Source organism: Suillus fuscotomentosus (assembly GCF_016647785.1).
Source record: "Suillus fuscotomentosus strain FC203 chromosome Unknown F5891scaffold_53, whole genome shotgun sequence".
NCBI classification, from domain to species: Eukaryota; Fungi; Basidiomycota; class Agaricomycetes; order Boletales; family Suillaceae; genus Suillus; species Suillus fuscotomentosus.
In genome coordinates this window covers 109,148-127,572 of record NW_024539565.1, presented here as the reverse complement: position 1 = coordinate 127,572, position 18,425 = coordinate 109,148, and the positions used below count along the sequence as shown (strand labels likewise).

At 47.4% G+C, this 18,425-nt stretch overlaps 9 protein-coding genes across 9 annotated transcripts; 4 read left to right on the top strand and 5 right to left on the bottom strand.

The window, feature by feature from the left end:
• Positions 1-2,154: 2,154 nt before the first annotated feature.
• Positions 2,155-3,750, bottom strand: F5891DRAFT_1192766 (uncharacterized protein; the record flags this gene model as incomplete). The annotated part of the gene is made up of 13 exons (XM_041367648.1): positions 2,155-2,302; positions 2,362-2,387; positions 2,441-2,481; positions 2,535-2,645; positions 2,702-2,909; positions 2,967-3,043; positions 3,095-3,218; positions 3,260-3,288; positions 3,338-3,434; positions 3,484-3,516; positions 3,566-3,585; positions 3,643-3,652; positions 3,709-3,750. The coding sequence occupies 13 exons, from the start codon at positions 3,748-3,750 to the stop codon at positions 2,155-2,157; spliced, it is 966 nt and encodes a 321-aa protein (XP_041222235.1).
• Positions 3,751-4,161: 411 nt separating this feature from the next.
• F5891DRAFT_581212 (uncharacterized protein) lies at positions 4,162-4,564 on the bottom strand. Its single transcript, XM_041372350.1, has 2 exons — positions 4,324-4,564; positions 4,162-4,272 (listed from the first exon to the last, which is right to left on the bottom strand). The coding sequence occupies exons 1-2, from the start codon at positions 4,461-4,463 to the stop codon at positions 4,194-4,196; spliced, it is 219 nt and encodes a 72-aa protein (XP_041222234.1). The 5' UTR covers positions 4,464-4,564; the 3' UTR covers positions 4,162-4,193.
• A 516-nt stretch (positions 4,565-5,080) lies between these two features.
• Positions 5,081-7,049, top strand: F5891DRAFT_1052566 (S-adenosyl-L-methionine-dependent methyltransferase). Its single transcript, XM_041362539.1, has 7 exons — positions 5,081-5,485; positions 5,541-5,641; positions 5,691-5,969; positions 6,022-6,240; positions 6,289-6,377; positions 6,432-6,591; positions 6,645-7,049. Exons 1-7 carry the CDS (start codon positions 5,374-5,376, stop codon positions 6,687-6,689), a joined length of 1,005 nt encoding a protein of 334 aa, XP_041222233.1. The 5' UTR covers positions 5,081-5,373; the 3' UTR covers positions 6,690-7,049.
• Positions 7,050-7,210: 161 nt separating this feature from the next.
• Positions 7,211-9,161, bottom strand: F5891DRAFT_1052556 (DNA glycosylase). Its single transcript, XM_041362538.1, has 8 exons — positions 8,681-9,161; positions 8,609-8,629; positions 8,458-8,553; positions 8,272-8,378; positions 8,099-8,211; positions 8,033-8,039; positions 7,522-7,981; positions 7,211-7,469 (listed from the first exon to the last, which is right to left on the bottom strand). The coding sequence occupies exons 1-8, from the start codon at positions 9,130-9,132 to the stop codon at positions 7,361-7,363; spliced, it is 1,365 nt and encodes a 454-aa protein (XP_041222232.1). The 5' UTR covers positions 9,133-9,161; the 3' UTR covers positions 7,211-7,360.
• A 201-nt stretch (positions 9,162-9,362) lies between these two features.
• Positions 9,363-9,798, top strand: F5891DRAFT_1192763 (uncharacterized protein; the record flags this gene model as incomplete). The annotated part of the gene is made up of 5 exons (XM_041367647.1): positions 9,363-9,369; positions 9,423-9,488; positions 9,543-9,580; positions 9,636-9,708; positions 9,764-9,798. 5 exons carry the CDS (start codon positions 9,363-9,365, stop codon positions 9,796-9,798), a joined length of 219 nt encoding a protein of 72 aa, XP_041222231.1.
• Positions 9,799-10,244: 446 nt separating this feature from the next.
• On the bottom strand, positions 10,245-12,082 carry F5891DRAFT_1192762 (uncharacterized protein; the record flags this gene model as incomplete). The annotated part of the gene is made up of 3 exons (XM_041367646.1): positions 10,245-10,587; positions 10,635-10,863; positions 10,918-12,082. 3 exons carry the CDS (start codon positions 12,080-12,082, stop codon positions 10,245-10,247), a joined length of 1,737 nt encoding a protein of 578 aa, XP_041222230.1.
• Positions 12,083-13,618: 1,536 nt separating this feature from the next.
• Positions 13,619-14,377, top strand: F5891DRAFT_958331 (ndufs7, NADH:ubiquinone oxidoreductase 20 kd subunit; the record flags this gene model as incomplete). The annotated part of the gene is made up of 3 exons (XM_041375559.1): positions 13,619-13,820; positions 13,871-14,203; positions 14,259-14,377. 3 exons carry the CDS (start codon positions 13,619-13,621, stop codon positions 14,375-14,377), a joined length of 654 nt encoding a protein of 217 aa, XP_041222229.1.
• Positions 14,378-15,313: 936 nt separating this feature from the next.
• Positions 15,314-16,060, top strand: F5891DRAFT_936800 (heterokaryon incompatibility protein-domain-containing protein; the record flags this gene model as incomplete). The annotated part of the gene is made up of 1 exon (XM_041374063.1): positions 15,314-16,060. A coding segment is annotated over one exon (747 nt), but the record flags the coding sequence as incomplete, so codon positions are not given.
• A 1,270-nt stretch (positions 16,061-17,330) lies between these two features.
• F5891DRAFT_1052541 (uncharacterized protein) lies at positions 17,331-18,398 on the bottom strand. The gene is made up of 7 exons (XM_041362537.1): positions 18,378-18,398; positions 18,240-18,320; positions 18,150-18,187; positions 17,887-18,094; positions 17,755-17,834; positions 17,613-17,703; positions 17,331-17,557 (listed from the first exon to the last, which is right to left on the bottom strand). Exons 1-7 carry the CDS (start codon positions 18,378-18,380, stop codon positions 17,546-17,548), a joined length of 513 nt encoding a protein of 170 aa, XP_041222227.1. The 5' UTR covers positions 18,381-18,398; the 3' UTR covers positions 17,331-17,545.
• Between the last annotated feature and the right edge of the window lie 27 nt (positions 18,399-18,425).

Genomic DNA, 18,425 nt, shown 5'->3' with positions numbered 1-18,425 from the left:
CTATCAGAATACTTTTTCAAAAAACTTAAGTTTCAAAATTTTCGCTAGCCAAAAGTGAATTTCGAGCGGAGCGTGTCGGAGTTTCCTATTTGGGTATGCGGCATCTGACGGCCGACTCCGCAATTAGTCGACGAGAACACCCAAGTTCATCATCAATGTAGGACCGCACCGACGATGCGACTTGTATTTCTTCACGGCAAATTCAGCTTGACGTGCATTAAGACCTTTCCTGGGATACTGTGAGAAGGAACTATGAAGCTGGTTGAGTTACACACCTGTAAGCATCCATATATCTCCAAGATTTTCGATAAAAGGCACGTATTGTCTTGATGGGGTATGCATCAAGAAGCTCTGGTACAATGCGCTTCGCGGTGAGGAATGTTCCATCAGCCGCACTGCGGAAACCTGCGAGAATTTCGTCACATCACAATGAGTCAGCGCTGACAATGCGGCCACACACGAGTTTTAACCCATCCCCAGTACATTTCAATGGGATTCAGCTCACAGTGAAACTTTGGAAGAAACCAACACTTGTGTCCAGCTGCTTCGATGATGAGCTGTATGTATGGTTTTTCGGCTTTAAAATCTTGCTGATTTGCGAGCATTTTCCGCATGCAACAGTTGACACCCAGAGATTCACGCGCTATGTGCGCATGCAACTCGTCAGGCTCGTCTCCACCCTGCGCTGCTGCCAGTGCCTCACGACGAAGTGTTTCCTGTGCTTCTCGTGACAATTTGCATGTCTGACACTCTCCAACAGCTTTCCCTCACTGTCTCTTCAGCCTCGACCACAATCTCCATAGCTGCTTCATCATCCGACTCGCTTTCATTATCTGATACCTCTCCTATATTGCCGTCTATGAGACTGAATGACAATGCTCCATTAAAGTCGGACTCGGAGTCTGCTTCACTTTCGGCATCTGAGACAGGCACATAATCTGGGTCCAGAAAGACTTCAAAAACATCTTCTATCAGCCCATTGTCAAAGCACCTCGATGATGAAGCATACTGCTGCTTCGCTTGCTTCTGTCTTTTGGTAGGAGGAGGCATTCAACAGCAAAAGTGAACAATTACGTAATCAGGCGAAATTTCGGAAATTTAGATTTACACTCCTTTTGTCTAAGTTTCCTATCAAAATTTCAATCTAAGCACATATGGATCAAAATTGCGGCCTGGGGAGAGTTGCTGTCCCTTAGTGACATACACTGTATAGATTGGACAACGGACGAAGATATATATACACACGTTCGATCCGATGACTCGGAGTAGAAATAACAAGTGATGAGTAACCTGTCATCACTTCAGCTCCCACAGCAAGGTACGAGCAAAAACGGTGACCTCACTCAGCGCATGGACCTTACATAATAAGTCCATTGTCTTTTTCTTGTAAATGAGGTACTTACAGAGCGTTGTAACTGGACTCCGTCTGGTATTGGTAGTATATATATTAGTTCAGTATGTCCTGTTGAGCAATAATAATACCACTTACACCTATGGCCTCAGTGGGAGACGAAAAATCGGCAGGGGTCCTGTAAAAACTGAGATTGCGATGATGAAAAAGAGAGAAGACAACATGATTGTAATAGTAAGAAGATAAGTTGACTTGTACTTAGTAGAACTCAGATACAATGATGATGACATGTCACACCGTCACACGCTGCGCGAGAGTGCTATGATGCAATGCACAGTGTGTGCGCGATACGATGCGAAACTTCGAAAGATCGGAAGAAACGATGAAATTGTGATGTAACGATCTAAGGTACGACGCAAAAACGATACGAACGACACAACAAACAACGCAAAGCAATGTGCACGTGACTACAATTTGTTTTTCATAATTATTTCACCCTATCGACGACCTTACAAACAGAAAATAAACAGATCCCATTGTACCACGCCATAGTGGGTTTTCACTGGGAGTGAGGCTTGGGCTGGCCAGAAAATGTTAGTTTTTCCTTCCTTTCCTTTTTCGACCTGTCGATTCAGCACACCTCACGTATCCTCACTCGTTGTCCTGTCGTTCCTTCCACTCTCTTTTACCAGGCATCACGGACTTTGGTCGCTTCAAATCACGTTGTCGTTAGTTAGGCAAACTCTCTTGTATGTTACGTCTGCATTCTGATGGACCAGCCATATCATGACTATGCGATATAATCAATCAAATGAAGTGGGCCTTTGGTCCTGCTGGGCTGGACGAAATGTCGACATTTGTAACGTCGCCCAATCCAATTCATCCTGGTCACTTTCACGCAGACTAAACAGCACACGAGATGCCAACATACTGTGGAGGACAAGTTGTGGTCTGTCACAATACATCAATGATCTTATTTCTTAGACCACGTTAAACGAATTGCCACGCACAAGTCCAGCATCTCGTTGTATGATTGCTGCCAAAAATTAGCAAAATTTGTCAAACGAGTAGATGCACCATGCAACATACCGGCACCAGAATTGTAATTAGTGTATTGGCCACAGAAACAGCTGGGAGAAGCGCTTCAGCACAAGACATTAAATTGAACAAAAAGTCACCGCACAGATAATGGGAGTCAGATACCACACTCCGCCCTGGAAGACTGCTCCCACCAGACGACTGTTAGAATCTCTGTAGTCCTTATATCTCTTGAACACCATCAAAAACAACAGCACTAGGCGAATGAGAATGAAAAGGTGCTGCGATAGAATGGAAACGAGTCATCCTTACATATTTCGTAGGCCGCGAGAAAGCCATATTGAATGGCACTGCTCCGACCCGCTTGAAAAGTGCAGTTGCTTGTGGGGGGAGCTTGAAAAGCGCATTTTTCGTCTACAATAAGGAAAGAAAATGATGCAAACCCACCTGAGGGGTTTACGGGCACCGCTAGTAGGCCACCGACAAAATCTGTGAGACCGACACCACACCCAATGCAAATCTACATTGCGATATCAACAGACGATGAGTGTGAGCATGCATGACCAGACCAACGTACTGCGGCCAAGACCAGTAAGACTGCCAAAAGCTTTTTGCTCTGTTTCCAGAACGCATATGTACGAATGATCAGAAGACCTATGAGAGATGGATGTAAGGCCCAGAGGACACTACAAGAATGGAGCGAACCTTCAGCAGCTATAATACTGATGATATGAATTGCTGTAATGAAATCAATGACAAACCGCTGAATGTTCAGTGTATCGATCACCATTTGAAGCCCTGCTGAAGTTCGAGCACTGTATTCGTCGTCCTTCAGTTCATACGACAACCACGTAAACAAAACACACTAACATTCTCGTTCGCTCGTGTAGCAAGGATAGCTAGTCACTCGTCAATGTCATGTACCAGGAGATACAGGTAGTTTCTCACCGTATGAAGTCAGGACAGCTGCTACAAAGGCCATATAGCGTGAGATTACGAAAAGAACACGAGCGACGTTCCAGCGCCTGTTCCATGTCCATCGAATCTTGTGACATTCGTCAAGAGATGTTCGAACTTTATGGAGAAATGCTCACTTCAGGTTCGAGCGTTAGAAAATAGTCAAAAATCTAGGAAGCATAAGAGGGGTTATTGTCCGTGATTTGTATATAGACCTACCAAAACTCCTAGACTGGCCACTGCACATATTCAGGATGACAATGGTGTAAACCCCTGTATGTATGAAGTCCACATACCATTGCAATACTAGAGCAGTTACAGTCAATTAACCTCATCTGGAAAACAGATTCGGGAATTCTTACCTTCGCCGTCTGGATTCCTATATTCTCTATGGGCGCGACCATTGCACACTCGTACTAGGTAAGGTTCCAGAATTCGCTCTTATATATTTCCAAGATCTGAATTTGCATGATTTCGGAACTGTGCATTCGCCGTGTCACCGTGCGAGATCAAATTAGACTGCACATGATGATTCAGTCAAAACCAATAGCAGGTCCTATCCGTGTCGCGAAACTGGTAATGGATTTCCAATGTAGCAAATGCAGAGTACCGGGATTGCCCCATAAGCAGCTGTTCGCTGGCAAAAGGGTGAATTTGAAACTCAAGGAAGAAAACCATGCCATTCGTGTCGAAATGAATATACTCTGCTCCACTCCTTGGCGGTTACAGTTTGATGCAAATGGAAGGACTGCAACACCCGTACACTATACGGAACAACTGTGAGTTGATTTCCTACACCAAATGCTAAGCATCATGATCTCTGCGCGGTTCAACTCATGTTTGATCATCATCTCATCGTGGGCGCCTCCAAAAAAAATTGACAGCAGAAAACAGTGCCACGGACAAGGAGATGGTAATCTTGCTTGCTGAAGACACTATTCGATCTCAGCGCTCAGAGGGGTGATATCATCACATACCAATTATATCTAATTCCATCCAAGAAGAGCATCTTGAACTGCCCGGTAGCTTCGGTGTTTCTGGAAACAGCCAGAGATATCAGAACGCACGTGCCTAGCCTCCAGATTGCTATAGAAAGATTGAGAAAACAAGATTGCATACCATTCTGGTGGTCAATGAGCTATGATCCGTCACCCCCTCTGAAAGCTTCCTCGGGCCTCGGTGCAAGCAATGTAGGGATGATCTAGATGACAAGGGTCAAGTGTGAGTGTCCATATCGAGTAATTTCACGACCACCTTATAGGTAGTATGTAGGTTGCAACGCACAAAATAGACCACGAGAGTAATATCCATCGAGATTGTATGCCACGATCAACACGGCTTCTTTGCTCGCGTATGTGCATTAGTATGTCGGAAATGCTTGTTGGAGGAGATGATCACTGCGCCAATGTGCCACTAGTGTCATGGCACAGATATTCTCCTGAACAGCACCGCGCAGTCCAGCATCATGCATCATGCACTTGATCATCATTTAATTGCGGCCCCGGTGGCCCGACGCGAAATTTGAGAACTTGCGAAAAATTAAGAGGACGATTTCGGTAGTTGTCTCACAGCGATTCTGTGAGAGATCTGAGAGGCGGACGAAGGGCGCACACAGATTGGACAACGGACGAAGACACGCGCATAATCCGAAAACTCAGTAGAAAATAACAAGTAGTCTACACGTGTTCAACGTGGCATACGCGTTTCGCGTAGCTTAGTCATCATTCTATGTCTTTTCCACTTCTCCTTCGGAGGTCATTTTCGACAAGTATCCGATGCTCCTACAGGACCAAGAATATCCTGAGGATATCGTCGCAGAGGCCCTCACGAAACAGTTAACAAGACGCGGTCGTTCCGAGGATATTCAAAGCATCAAGAACATCAAGCCCGAAGCTGAACCCCAAATTGCCTCGACTCCGAAAGCTGTCGGCAAGCGCAAGCCACGCAAAGCTAACATACCACTCCCGGTCAACAGAATAGATCTTCCCCCGCGTTCAACATGGCGAAACTACTTTCCCACCAGCGGCATGGCATTCAAAAGTCGTATTTCCATCGCTAACCCCGAGACGGCAGCACTAGTTGCAGATTCATTTGTTCCAAGTGGTTCGAAGGATAAGGTTATTGTAGAAGCGTATCCAGGTGAGGATACCAATACTTCAACTCCAATCTTTTGGTGCTTACAGAGCCCACAAAGGTCCTGGTGCATTAACTCGCGCTTTGATGCAGTTGCCGAAAGAACGGATCCGAAAAATCATCGTGCTTGAGGACGTAGAACAGTACCTCAACTTCCTGAATGTGGGAAATGAGCCTTACAGAGTTTGATCATGCTAATAGTCTTCAACAGCCGCTGCAGGAAGCGGACCCTAGAGTACAAGTTTTGCCAATGAACGGTTTCTCGTGGGATACGTATCATCAGCTAGACGTCCAAGGCTTCCTGGATGACGTGGAGAATATTCCATGGAATGAGTCAAATCCATATCTACACTTTATCTCGCACCTTCCTATGGATGTCCTGGGCGAGCAGCTCTTAGCACAACTATTACGCTGCGCACCAGAACAATCCTGGCTGTTCAAATACGGTCGCATTTCAATGAGTTATCTAATGCACGACTGGGTATGGGATGTAGGTGATCTTATTCCACAGACTAACTATCCCTATCTGACACAAGTGATAGCGTATTTCCGCATCTCCTGAGCATCAGGCCCGGTGCAAGCTGAGCGTCATCGCACAAGCCGTTTCTGAGTTTAATCACACCATTGACCCACAGTTGTTGGTACCATATAATAGCCATTTCTATCCTGATGCTACGAACCCTGCATATTCTTTAAAGACTGAAAACAGGCGCAGAGGTACACCATTCATAGCGGGTACATTCAGACCATTAGAGCATCAGGTACTTGTCAGTTTTACTGCATATTTAAATTACTGACGTCATGCGCAGATCATTCAGCCAGGTATGCTGGACAAATGGGATTACTGCCTACGGAAACTCTTTGTCCTGAAGTCGACCCCTCTCAAGGACGCTGTTGGGTATGATCAGAGTTCACTTTGAATCGTGAAAAAAAACCATCGACCTTCCTTTAGTCATCTAGCACCTGGATCAGATGCTTTGAAGTCCTACCTCGCGGGCGATGACGTTCCACCTGATCAGAGGACTGACATGATGAAGAGCATCAGGAAAATGAGTGTAGAAGACTGGGCTGCTGTTGTCGGCGCCTTTGACCGGTGGCCCTTCGCACCTGAGGTGGATTCCTGTATCTTGACCTTGGCACTGGCTAATACGTAATTTCACTGCAGGAACTCTTGATCACGGACTCTTTCAGCAGAGACGACCGTATATAGCGTTGAGCATGATATTGCTCTTCTCCTGGATACATCAGTCGACGAGGGGTCATGCTGGCGGGACTGTATCTTATTCCTAAGAACACGTCATGTGCCACGGTGCGCAGATATCCTTACAGCATTCCCATGTATCCCAGACGTTCTCCTTACTTTTTTCCATGTCACAGAAGGAGCCAATCTGGCAATTCGATATATTTGCCCTTCATGCATGTTCATACCGCCCGACCTGTCAACACAATAGTAGTATGGATCCTTGACTGGATGACAAGCGAATATCTACATCTCAAAAAATATATACCTTTGTGACCTGTGGTGGATTTGTTGAGACATGGTTTATCAATCAGAGTGACTAAATTTGGGTCGATGTAAGCACGCTGGCTTACCTGAGTTCTCATAATCAGTACATATACCGTCGCTGATACTGAAAGCTTAGCTTTCAGTATTTCACCTTTTGGTGTAACGATTATGCGTGGCGGCGGTCTGACCATGTTACAGTCGAGCACTGACGACGCAAGTTAAAACCTTCAAAGCAGGATTATGGACGTTGAAACTTAAACTTAAAGTTTGAATCTGACAGTACTGCGTACTTACAAGCTAATATACGTATCACAAGGCAAAAAGACGTGCATAAGCCAAGATTGAAATATTCATAATGAGGTGCGGGCGATAACCTATTTCTTCTCCTCTGATAGAGCCCACATATAGTAAACACCTAGACTTCGATATGGCACCCAAGATGCGGTTAAATCTTCCATTTCTTTCGGAGTAAGGAACGCCCCTCTTCGGAGAGCCTTGATGAGAAATTGTCCACATGAAAATCTAGGTGACGTACTTGATCTTCTTTCCTTCTAGCCTTAATTTTAAATTCGCGACGCTCAGACCTTCGGGAAGGGGTTCTGTGTTCATCGCATCTGCCTCGAGAGTCTTCTCAATCGAGGGAGTGAACGGTTCAGGAAACGCAGAAGTCGATTCAATTGAAGCGGGAGCCTGCAATTGTGATTCAGGTGATGTCGGTAACACCTCATTATCCAGTTCTACATTTCCTGTCAGTTGAGAACTAGGGGTTGTTTTCGGTGCAGGCGTTGCAGGCGGTGGTCCCATCGCGCTAGTACTTGCCGGTTTTGTTTTATCATCGTCGAGTTTGCTACTGCTCAGTTTATGCGGTGAAAGGGTAAACGTGTGCTTAGACGAATGACGGGAGAGAAACCAGCGCAACATTCCCCGCTGGATACCGAGGTCACCCACTGGGAGAATGTTTGGACGACGGAGGGAGAAGATTGCGAACATATCAACTGTGCTAGAATTATGAGATATTCTTTAATAAAAAGCAACATGATTCTCACCAGTCCACTTAGTGACAAGAAGTGAGATGTTAATGAAGCACAACTATTATGATTCAAACTACATACCCGTCCGATCCCTCGCACTTCTATAAGCATTGCAGCAAGGGTTTCATCATCTGCAGCAAGCAGTTTTTTTGTTGAAAGCCTTTCATCTGCAAATCGCGCAGCAAGGTCTTGTACTAGCAGGAAATTATAATTTAGTCTCAGTGGATGAGAATTCCCAGCAAGATGACACTGACCGTACTCCGCTTTGCGTGTACTGAGACCAGCGGACTTGAGTGTTAGGATATCCGTATTGGCAACTTGATAAGGGGTAGGGAAGAAAGATGTTGGAGATTTTGATGCACTTCGTAATGACACCATTAACACCACGCAATGACTAATGCAGGCAGGTGTAGCATGCTTTGGCATGTATTTAGACTCACGAATAATCTGCTACTTTTTCGGGTAATGACGGGTCATACAACCGAGTAAACCTGTGGGTGATCGATCGCGCTGCCAGCCATGAAATTTGTTGGGCACTGTAAAGTGTACACTCAGTTTAGTGCCCTCACTTGTGCAGGAGATATTTCTCACAGAATTGATTCTACAAGCGCCCTATAGATACATTAGCATTCTATGCTATTCAGCCGAAAGTACCACGCTCACCGGAACGGATGGACCTGCTCAAGGAACTCAAAAGGCTTACATTTAAGTTTTGTGAATATATCCTCAAAGCGGTGGTCAGCGCGAATGAGATGCGCTTTAGCCTCCTCAAACGAGAATGTTAAAACTGCGGGAACCAAGTTCGTCTCCTCGGACTCGTTCTGCAGGGGAGGCGGCGGAGGCGGTATGAATCCATCCGGTGTGAGCAGTGTCACAGCACTTTTATCGGCCTCAGAAGACTTTGTTTTCTTAGTGCGAGGCGTCTTCTTGGCTGCTGGGGGTTCTTCAGCGGCTTTTCGCTTGCTGGACTTGCCCACCGCAGATGGTGATACCGCTGTTGTTGTTTTGTTGCTTCCTCCCGCTGGCGTTGATGCAACTGACCGAGTAGCTGACCGTGTTACAGGCATGATAAATCTAAGCCTAGATCGTGTATAAAATCCAAGTGCAAATTTCATGCGCACAATTACAAGAGCCTGGTTAGTCACTTGAACCTTCTAATAAGCGAATACGTGACTCAGCGCGTCGCGTCATTACGGGTGACCGGACCCAGACCTATGTGTTTCCTTTTCAGGCATGATCAGGATCAGATGCCGGCACAGCTAGCAGGCCCCGCAGTCTTCAAGTTTATCGCAGCTGGCTCTCTCATATCCATACCAACCACTAAGCCATAACTTTTCACTGAACAATGCCGAGTGCGTACACAATTTTAATGAACGTCCATATTGGTGCTCATACCTATCATCAGAATTCATTGTCTCTCTTCAGTCTAACGCAGACTACGAGGCTGCCAAGCAAGACATCGAGAAGCAAGGTAGGCTTCTGAAGTCTTCATACCATCTTCATACCTTTGAAAAACACTGGACAGGTGGATCTATCGTCGATGACTCGATGAAAATTCTTGGGGTTTGTTGATTGGGCACCAGATTTCTCCAGTGACTGACACACTTCTCTCGTGTAGATGATCACTGTCCAGATGTCTGACCAAAGCGCTTCGTCACTGAAATCACTTAATAGCGGTATAATCTCAGTCGGTGCGTGCTGTCTGCTTTAATCACAGAACAGGACGGTGCTCACTGTTTCTCTCAGAACCTGACCAAGAAGTTACGATCCAGGTAGCCTGATAACATTGAATATGCGAGCATGGAGCAGGACACTAGGATATGGGTGGTGATAGTTTGTTGTACGATATGAATGAGTGGAGACAGACCTGCACAAGTCATTATTTGAGCATCTGGAATAACTACTAGGATGGTTGCAGCGGAGAGATGTGATCTGATAAGTTTCCCTGAATGATATAAGCGACTTCCCGGAGTCCCTTAGTGATAGCCCTGAGCCAGTGAGGCATTACTTTGTAAAATAATTGGGGATGGTAAAATAAGTTCTGCCGTGACGAGCGATGATGAAACGAGTGACAAATAGGTACGTAGTTAACGAGTGTGATGTGTAGAAGGGTATAGTAAGTCCAGACGATTATCGGTCGGAAATAGAAAAGTAGGCGGAAAGCGAGTAACTTCAAAGACAGCAGGAAAATCGTGACAGGTCGTAACGAGAAAGACGGCAAAAATGACTAAAGAGCAATGGAATCGGCATCCCTGGGGACATCCGCAGAAGGCTTGTGAACTTGAAGGTCGATGGAAGTTGTACCTTCGTTTGATGCAGGGGAACTGACTTTGAGCTCTGGGAGAACAGGAGGGTCACTCGATATCCCGTGTCGTGCCCCTTCCTCGCCAGTTTCGCTGGAGTACGCGGACGAGGCGCGCGGCACATCAACGGAAGGCTTAGGCGTAGCAGCAACTGTAGTGGGCCTCGATGCAGTTGGCGCAAGGTTTGCGCCTGGGCCGACTACGATTGTTGCAGGAGGCGGATCAGGGAAATCCCATGGTCGAGGAACCAGCGCTGCTGGCATGATCCTGATACACATTTAGTAATCAGATTTGTGCTAGATACTAAAACCTACCAGGTAGCACAGCAGACCACTCCCTTACCCTTATCAGCTGCCTCTATCATACGCCACTCGGTCTGCACGAACTGAGAGATATAGCGAACGAACGGCAATATCTCGCGGACGCCGGGGCTGACAATCGACAGTGCAGTCAGCAAATTGAGCAAGGTAGTACCTGGGGAGGCGGCTGCACGGAGGTGCTCAATCGTGGGAGGCGGCATGCAGACTTCAAATCCCCACCAGTCTGAAAATAATCAATGATAATTTGAATGATACCCTGTGAAATGAAAATACGTACACGTCAAAACAGAGAGGCGATCTGTGGGCACGACAACACCCTTGTGATCTGGCAAAATTGCTTTGCTCGTTGCAAAACCAAACGCAAGTAACTGCGGGGTTATTTGCTGGAGACCATCAATGATAGCTTCTGCGCTAGGAACGGCACCTGCCAGCAGTCCCGGCGATGATGCTGGCGCACCAAAACCCATGTCCGGAGCAGTAATAAGGCTGACGAGGTGCACGTTAGACAACGCGTCAGATAATGCAGTCGTTGTTGCAGTAGCAACCGAGCCAAGCTGTACAAAGTGCTGCTCGTGGGCTTCCTTGTCGATCGCGTCAAGACACACTGCATGGATTGGCCCAGTATTAGCAGATCCTGTATCTGCTGATGATGCAGACATTGTGTGCAGGTGGTCCATGATCTTTCTGGCGGATTTTGGCTCGAGGAGCTGGGCTTTGACACGAGCTAGGTCAGATTTGGAGAGTGATTTCGACCTCTTTGCTCCGCCGTCCACCATTTCATGATCTCCCACGATGACGGAACGAACCATGGCTGCGGTGTCCCTGGCACGCCTATCAGAGGCCTTGGACTGCAGTGCACGAACCGTGAATGTCTTGCTAACACGTAATTTCTTCTCTTTGTCATGAGCTTTGGATTGCTGTGTGTGAATAGGTTCGGAATGCTGGGAAGGCTTGCGCTCTGGCTGAGGAAGTTTTGACTCGGAGCGCAAGAAGGAAAATGAACGGAAGGAGAAACGACGAAAGTCCTTCCCAGGTTTAGCGTTGGGATAAGGATTTGTACTCGGTACCCCCAGGGTCGCATTGCCTACGGTTTCAGCACTAGGACCACGCCCTGGGGTAGGAGGTACTAAAAGTGACTGCTCAGATGACTGTGGCATGGTCATAGACGTGGGATGCACAGGCGTGAGCGACCGGCTGGCTGCTTGAGGAGAACCCATATTCGAGGGTGCTCCGTAGGCATCTGTGTGTGAGGATTTAGAAGCAGCTGAATGCAACGAAGAAGACGAGTTCGCTGAATGAATTGAAGAAACATCTGCGGCGGAAGATGCGTCTGGCACCGGATCCGTAGGGGGAACTTCAAGGACTGCCTTCTCGACCTTAGTTGGCTCTGCAGCGGTCGCGGCCGAAACATGAACACCAGCGGGCTTGAGGAAGGTCAACATCGCAATGAACTGACGCAGCAAGAGAAGGGGGAAGAGGGAGAAAAAAAACTCAATGAAAACCCGAGCTGAGAGTAAGAGCGGGACCCTAGGTCACGTAACTTAAGTAGCTGAACGGAGCATGGCCAAGCTTCTGCGTGAGAACGGGGGGTGAGGCCCTTGAGGCTTGAATTACCTTGCTCGCTCAGAATAGGACTCAATGGCTGCACACCGGAAGGCACTCGGCCAGCCTCCTTGCTGCAGAAGCGGTGATGCGGCCATGACAAGCTTGAGAGAAGTCTATTGTGGGGGAAGTTCTCAGGATGAACGCATTCCCATGCATGGCCACAACAAGAACAACAGGATCGACAGACGAGTAGCGCGTAAATGGAAATTCGACCTCTCAAAGGGGGGTCGACATCCGATACCTAATAGTACTACTAGTATAATGATACATTGATGATCCGCCCCTGCGCCGGGCCACAGGAAACCATCAAACTGCCTAACTTTGAAATGCATACCACCACCCGACATCGACAGCAGTGAGACAGCCAGCCTCTTGTTTAATCCATGCGATGGTTGGTTAAAGAAACTTCCGACCCAGAAATGGGTTTGATAAGGATGGTGGTGCAGTTGCGACCCTGATACGGCTTGAACGAGACTCGGACAACAATGGTCTAGGCCTAGGGTAAGATCTACCCGCTCAACTTCAAACGGACGACAAATTTGCACCGTGATTGAGAACTGCTGACGGCAACATCTCTGAATTTATTGTAAGCCCGATTCCGACATGCATAAACACCTGGCATGAGACATACTTAAAACCTCCCAAATCTGCCCAGGTTTCCTTTCCAGTACGGGGTGCTGTACCGAACAGCCTTCTGGGTACTTATTGATTTGAGATTCAGCGTCAACATGATTGTTGTACTGAAGTAACGATAATACGAAGAGGGCCTACTGGATATGGGACCGAATTAAAAACCCTAGAGACAGCAATGACAAGATACAGTCAGTGTCTTCGTTGATATCTCCAGAATATTGAGACTCGGAAGACCGCATTCTATGCTGTAGTTGGTGGGGCGTGGCTACCTAGTTTGACACCATGAGAGCGCGAGTGATTTTAAGTCTTGACACTCCGAGTCAACACCTCCCGTGACATTTTTTCGACTGTCATGTCAAATGTGCTGTACAGTGTCCATTTCGTCATCCCAAACGACTTGAAGAGATGCGCTTGACTTTGCATTCGAGTAACAGGGGAAGTCGTTCGGTACCTAGTGACAAGTGAGCAATGAACAAAATTTTATTGGCTGCCGAGGGTATATCTATGTGCTGAAGTAAGCATTCCGACCGTGGGAGCCAAATTCACTGCTGTCGCTGTTCGTTCCGCATCGTCGGAGCCAGCATAGAGCCCATTTTCTCCTTTGACCGTCATGTCGCTCGGCATTTTAAGAGCTCCAGGTGAATATACGTGTGCTTCCATAACCAAACGTAATTCATGAGTCTCTTATGCAGTTACCAGTGCCTATAAGGCAGCAGCACTCAGACCCGCTCTCGCGGTTTATGGTATGTTCCATCAATCAATTCCTCGCGAACGCTTTCTTTAGCCTTTTCTATAAAGCTGCTCGCTCCGTGCACACGTCGAAGTCCGCGCAAGCGCCCGAAACTACACCCACTTCGGTCTCCTCTGCTTCTGAGCCGATCACCACATTAGCCATGCACGGCTCAAATCAACTTAGCCTTGAGCAACCCCAGAACAAGGCTGGTGAGTATACCTCATGTACTTCCCACTGAGTAGGCTTAATTGGATTTTAGAATACGTCCTATCAACATTAGACAAAATTGTCAACTGGGGACGCCAAGGTTCGATATGGCCCATGACTTTCGGTCTTGCATGTTGTGCTGTCGAAATGATGCACATGGCTGCTGCTCGCTATGACCAAGATCGTCTCGGTGTCGTTTTTCGTGCCTCTCCGCGTCAATCTGACGTTATGATTGTCGCGGGTACGCTCACAAACAAAATGGCTCCCGCACTTCGTAAAGTCTATGACCAAATGCCCGAGCCAAGATGGGTTGTGTCCATGGGATCTTGCGCAAATGGCGGTGGCTACTACCACTACTCATACGCTGTTGTTCGTGGCTGTGATCGTAAGCATTCTTTCATTCTGGTCCAACAGTGGCCTAGTTAACATCTGTCTCATAGGGATTGTACCCGTGGATATCTATGTTCCTGGGTGCCCACCAACTGCTGAAGCATTACTTTATGGTATGTTACAACTTCAGCGTAAAATGAGAAGAAACAGGAAGAGTGTGCTTTGGTGAATTGTACTCTTATTTGTCAAGCATTACGCTAATGGCTGCATTCCAGGTACCGCAAATGATCTGCACGAGCCTGGCTTGGCGACAGCGTACATAAACTAGCATTTCCGTTGACATGTTTCGTATATCGCTTACGGCTGGCGTGCATCATTTCCTTTCCTTGTCCACACTCTTGTGAAGGAGACCCCGTAATATGCAGGTCTCATGTGTCACCTTCAGCGCAGTTCACTTCGTGCAAGGAAGTCAGAGTATCAACTCGTGATAAACGTAAGCCAAAGTACCGCGCTTTGTTTTTCCCTTTTTGGAGCGAGAAATACCATCTCTTCATCACCCGCGAAGAATTTGAGCATGTCGTTCAGTTTCTATTTCGGATGCAGATTATGTCGGTCATAATCCTCAAGGGCGACATCCACGACTGTGATGTTTGCATGGGGTGCACAACTGCGATCAAGCCTTTGCGTGTGCGCAAGTGCGCAACTGTGCAACTGTGGTTGATCTACTCACACCATCCCACCTCACCTCATTGGCTGCCTGATGCATCCTGGTTGGGAAACGGCGCCACTGTGACGGTGTCATGGCCAACACGAAGTGCTCCTCACCCCTTAAATGTGAAATGTGACGACTTCTCTCGCCTGCATAATTGAAAAGGCGCGCCGCACTATGCTAGCAGCATGCTATGATTGCAAATTGTTAGCATTATGTGTTTAAACGTTTACTTATCGCACTCAGCCCGTCAGATAACAGATCTCCCACCCCATTATCAGGCGCTCGCAGGTTTTTCCCTATCGATCAATACATCATCAATCGAAATTGATAGGCTCAGATCAGTGATCAGCAAGTGCTACTGGTGGGTGGTATCCGCAGCCTGAATTATGTGGGTGTATTCTCAAACCCGTGCTAACCTACCTCCATTAGTGACTATCATATATCTGCCGCAGCATGCACCTTTTGCACACTACAACCAAAAAACTAGAGGAATTTGTAAATCCTCCAGACTATGCGATCCTCTCGCATCGGTGGCGCGAGGAAGAAGTCCTATTCGCAGATATCCATCAGGAGCATGCGAAAGGCATGAAAGGCTATGCCAAAATAGAGGGATGCTGTGAACAGGCACGGCGTGATGGGTATCAGTACGCCTGGATTGATACCTGCTGCATCGACAAAAACAGCAGCGCAGCGCTTGCAGAAGGAATCAACTCCATGTTTGCGTGGTATGAGAACGCACAAGTGTGCTACGTCTACCTAGACGATGTTACCGACAACGGGGACTCGGAAACTGAGCCCGCATTTGCGAAAAGCGAGTGGTTCACCAGGGGGTGGACTCTGCAAGAGCTCATCGCGCCCACGAGCTTATTCTTCTTCGACAGCCGCTGGAGGGAGATTGGGAGTAAGAACAGCTTAGCTGGGCTTCTCTCGTCCATCACGAGAGTGCATGCCAACGTATTGACTCGCGTAAATGCCGGTTCAGACAAGCTGGTCGCGACTAGAGAATCCTTCAGTGTCGCAACCAAGATGTCATGGGCTGCTGGGAGGAAGACAACTAGAACAGAAGATAGAGCCTACTCCCTCATGGGAATATTCAAGGTCCACATGCCTGTCATCTACGGAGAGGGGGAGAAAAAGGCTTTCTTTAGACTGCAACTGGAGATCATTCGTACTTCGCATGACCAGAGCATTTTTGCATGGTGTGGTCCTGGCGTAGGTGGTTACAAAACAGGGACTTGGCCCTTCGCCCCATACCCTGATTACTTTGCCAAGTCAGGCAATATTGAAGACGTGCCCTCCGACCAATGGATAGGTTACAGTCAAAAATTCATTAGCCCAGATGCCCCCAGGCTTGACTTTTCCGCCACCAACGACGGCTTGGATATAAGCCTTCCCTTACGACCTCTCGTGGATGAACCTGACGAGTTCATTGCTCTCCTGAGCTGCCGACGTCGCGTTAGTGACGGAGAGTACCACAACGTCGGCATTCGTTTACGGCGCTCTGTGGCCAAGGCCGAACGTTACGAAAGGATAGATTATCATACCCTCGAAGACATCGTCGACACTCCCAAGGAATTCAGGGTCATACGAATACACATTTCGTTCCCGTTACCATCGGATTCAATCGATATAATACCATTCTTTAACACTTCAACGTCGCTCTTCATTCGACACGTCGGGGTAGAAGAGCACGGCTTCTCCGTGATCCATATGGAGACGGCTCCCTCATGTAACCTGCGGATGCAAGATAGTAATTTCGTCCTACTGATGAGAAGACCGACACCATCACCACAACCCCCACAAGATCTCGAATGTTTACATCATTTACCCTGGACTGCGGATTCTTCATGGTTAGCGTCGTTCATCTACCACAACTCAACAACGAAAGAACAGTTCATCGTCACTATGGGGGTATCTTGGGTACGAGATGGGGGCCGTGGCTCCGAATCACCTCAGAGAAGCCTCCTGCCAATCAACTCAGTCGACTCAAGATCGACTGGACTTCTTACCTGCTCAAAGCAGGCAAGAAGGTGACAGCGTCCGTGAAGAATGGTGGCCATGCTTCTGCCGGAAAGAAGCGCTCGATAATATTTGACCGGTATTCAGTCAACATCACAGTCTATGGTGATCTATGACTCGAAACCCGCGGGGAGGTTTGGAATGGTCGGTGAGATACAGTCACTCGTGCGAATCTCAGCACTGGGAACGAACGGGTGATGGGTTGTGAAGCGGTGAATCTAAGATCACCCTTGAGGGTAGCTTTAGTATGCGGGTCCTTAGACCTCATGTGCTCGCGTAGAAGATTCTTATGGGCTCCTACGTACTTATAGTCAGGAGGCTAGTAGCTGTATGTGATTCGATGACGTGGTAAGCACCACCATAGCAGTGGTATTAGGCAGCTCGATACCAGGAGCGAAGTTAGCTTCGGATGAAAAATTGATTTGTGACTAAGCTTGCTGCTTGCAAGGCGAAATGCAATAAATCATTTTTTTGATGTGAAATTGCAAAATCTGTCGGTCGATACGACTATACCAGTTGGTATGGATATTCACCAGTATAAAGTAAAACACTGCAAAATTACAGATTGAGTATGGTGTCCTTCATACGAGAACACAGGCTACACGACGCGGGGGAAAAATATTTCTATCGTGCGTGGTGCAATAGCGTGATAGAGAGAATAGCGTCTCAGGAATTAAACTGTGATGCACAGCCGTTAGCTTACTGAGAGGCGCGCAGCGAGCAAGACACGAACAGCGGTCAGATACGATTCGGCTACCGTGCGTGCGCGCGCATTGAGGCTGAGTTTCATCTCGCTTATTTCTCTGTCTACTTCCTCCATGAATCTAGTTACCGGGGATGAGAGAACGACGTAGTAGCATTTGGATGCCACGCACTGTATGATGAAATCGACGACCTTGTGTTTCAACATGGTCTCTGAATGGACGTTCGTAATAAGGAATGATATGTCGTATCCCTGTGCAAGAATTAGAGCACGATGACCGCTCATGTTCGAGCAGTTCACTCACGAGGACGGGCTTCCTGCGCAGCACTACAAAACTCTCCGCTCTCTGCATCAAGAATCGCGTGAACTTGTGACATAAGATACGCTCGATTTCATCAGCCTGCTTAATCTTAATACTCATGCGTATCGAGTTCACAGATGGCTCGATCAAGACGCGTTCATTCTCATTGCGTGATATAGTCAGTGGGTTCAGGAGAACCTCCTTGGAGCCCCTGCAACCGATCGCCATGAGTACACGCAATGATGACACGAGACATACGGTTATACCTAACTTCTACTTCTGGCTTGTTGTGTCGTTCAACGACCTAGGCCATTGTGAGCTCGTAAATGTGTCAGACAGCATGTTATCATGATTACTTGTGACGAAAAGTTCTCGAGCGTCAGAGCCGCTGTTAAAGTTGACTTGACAGCTGAGAGATACGGCCTGAGCGTGTTCGACTACGGTCAAGGGTCTCGTCAGTAGGCATCAGCCATATATTCTGATAATCGACCTACCATTGGTCTTGAAGCTTGAGAGAATCTAGAGAATGCGGAGTCTGAATT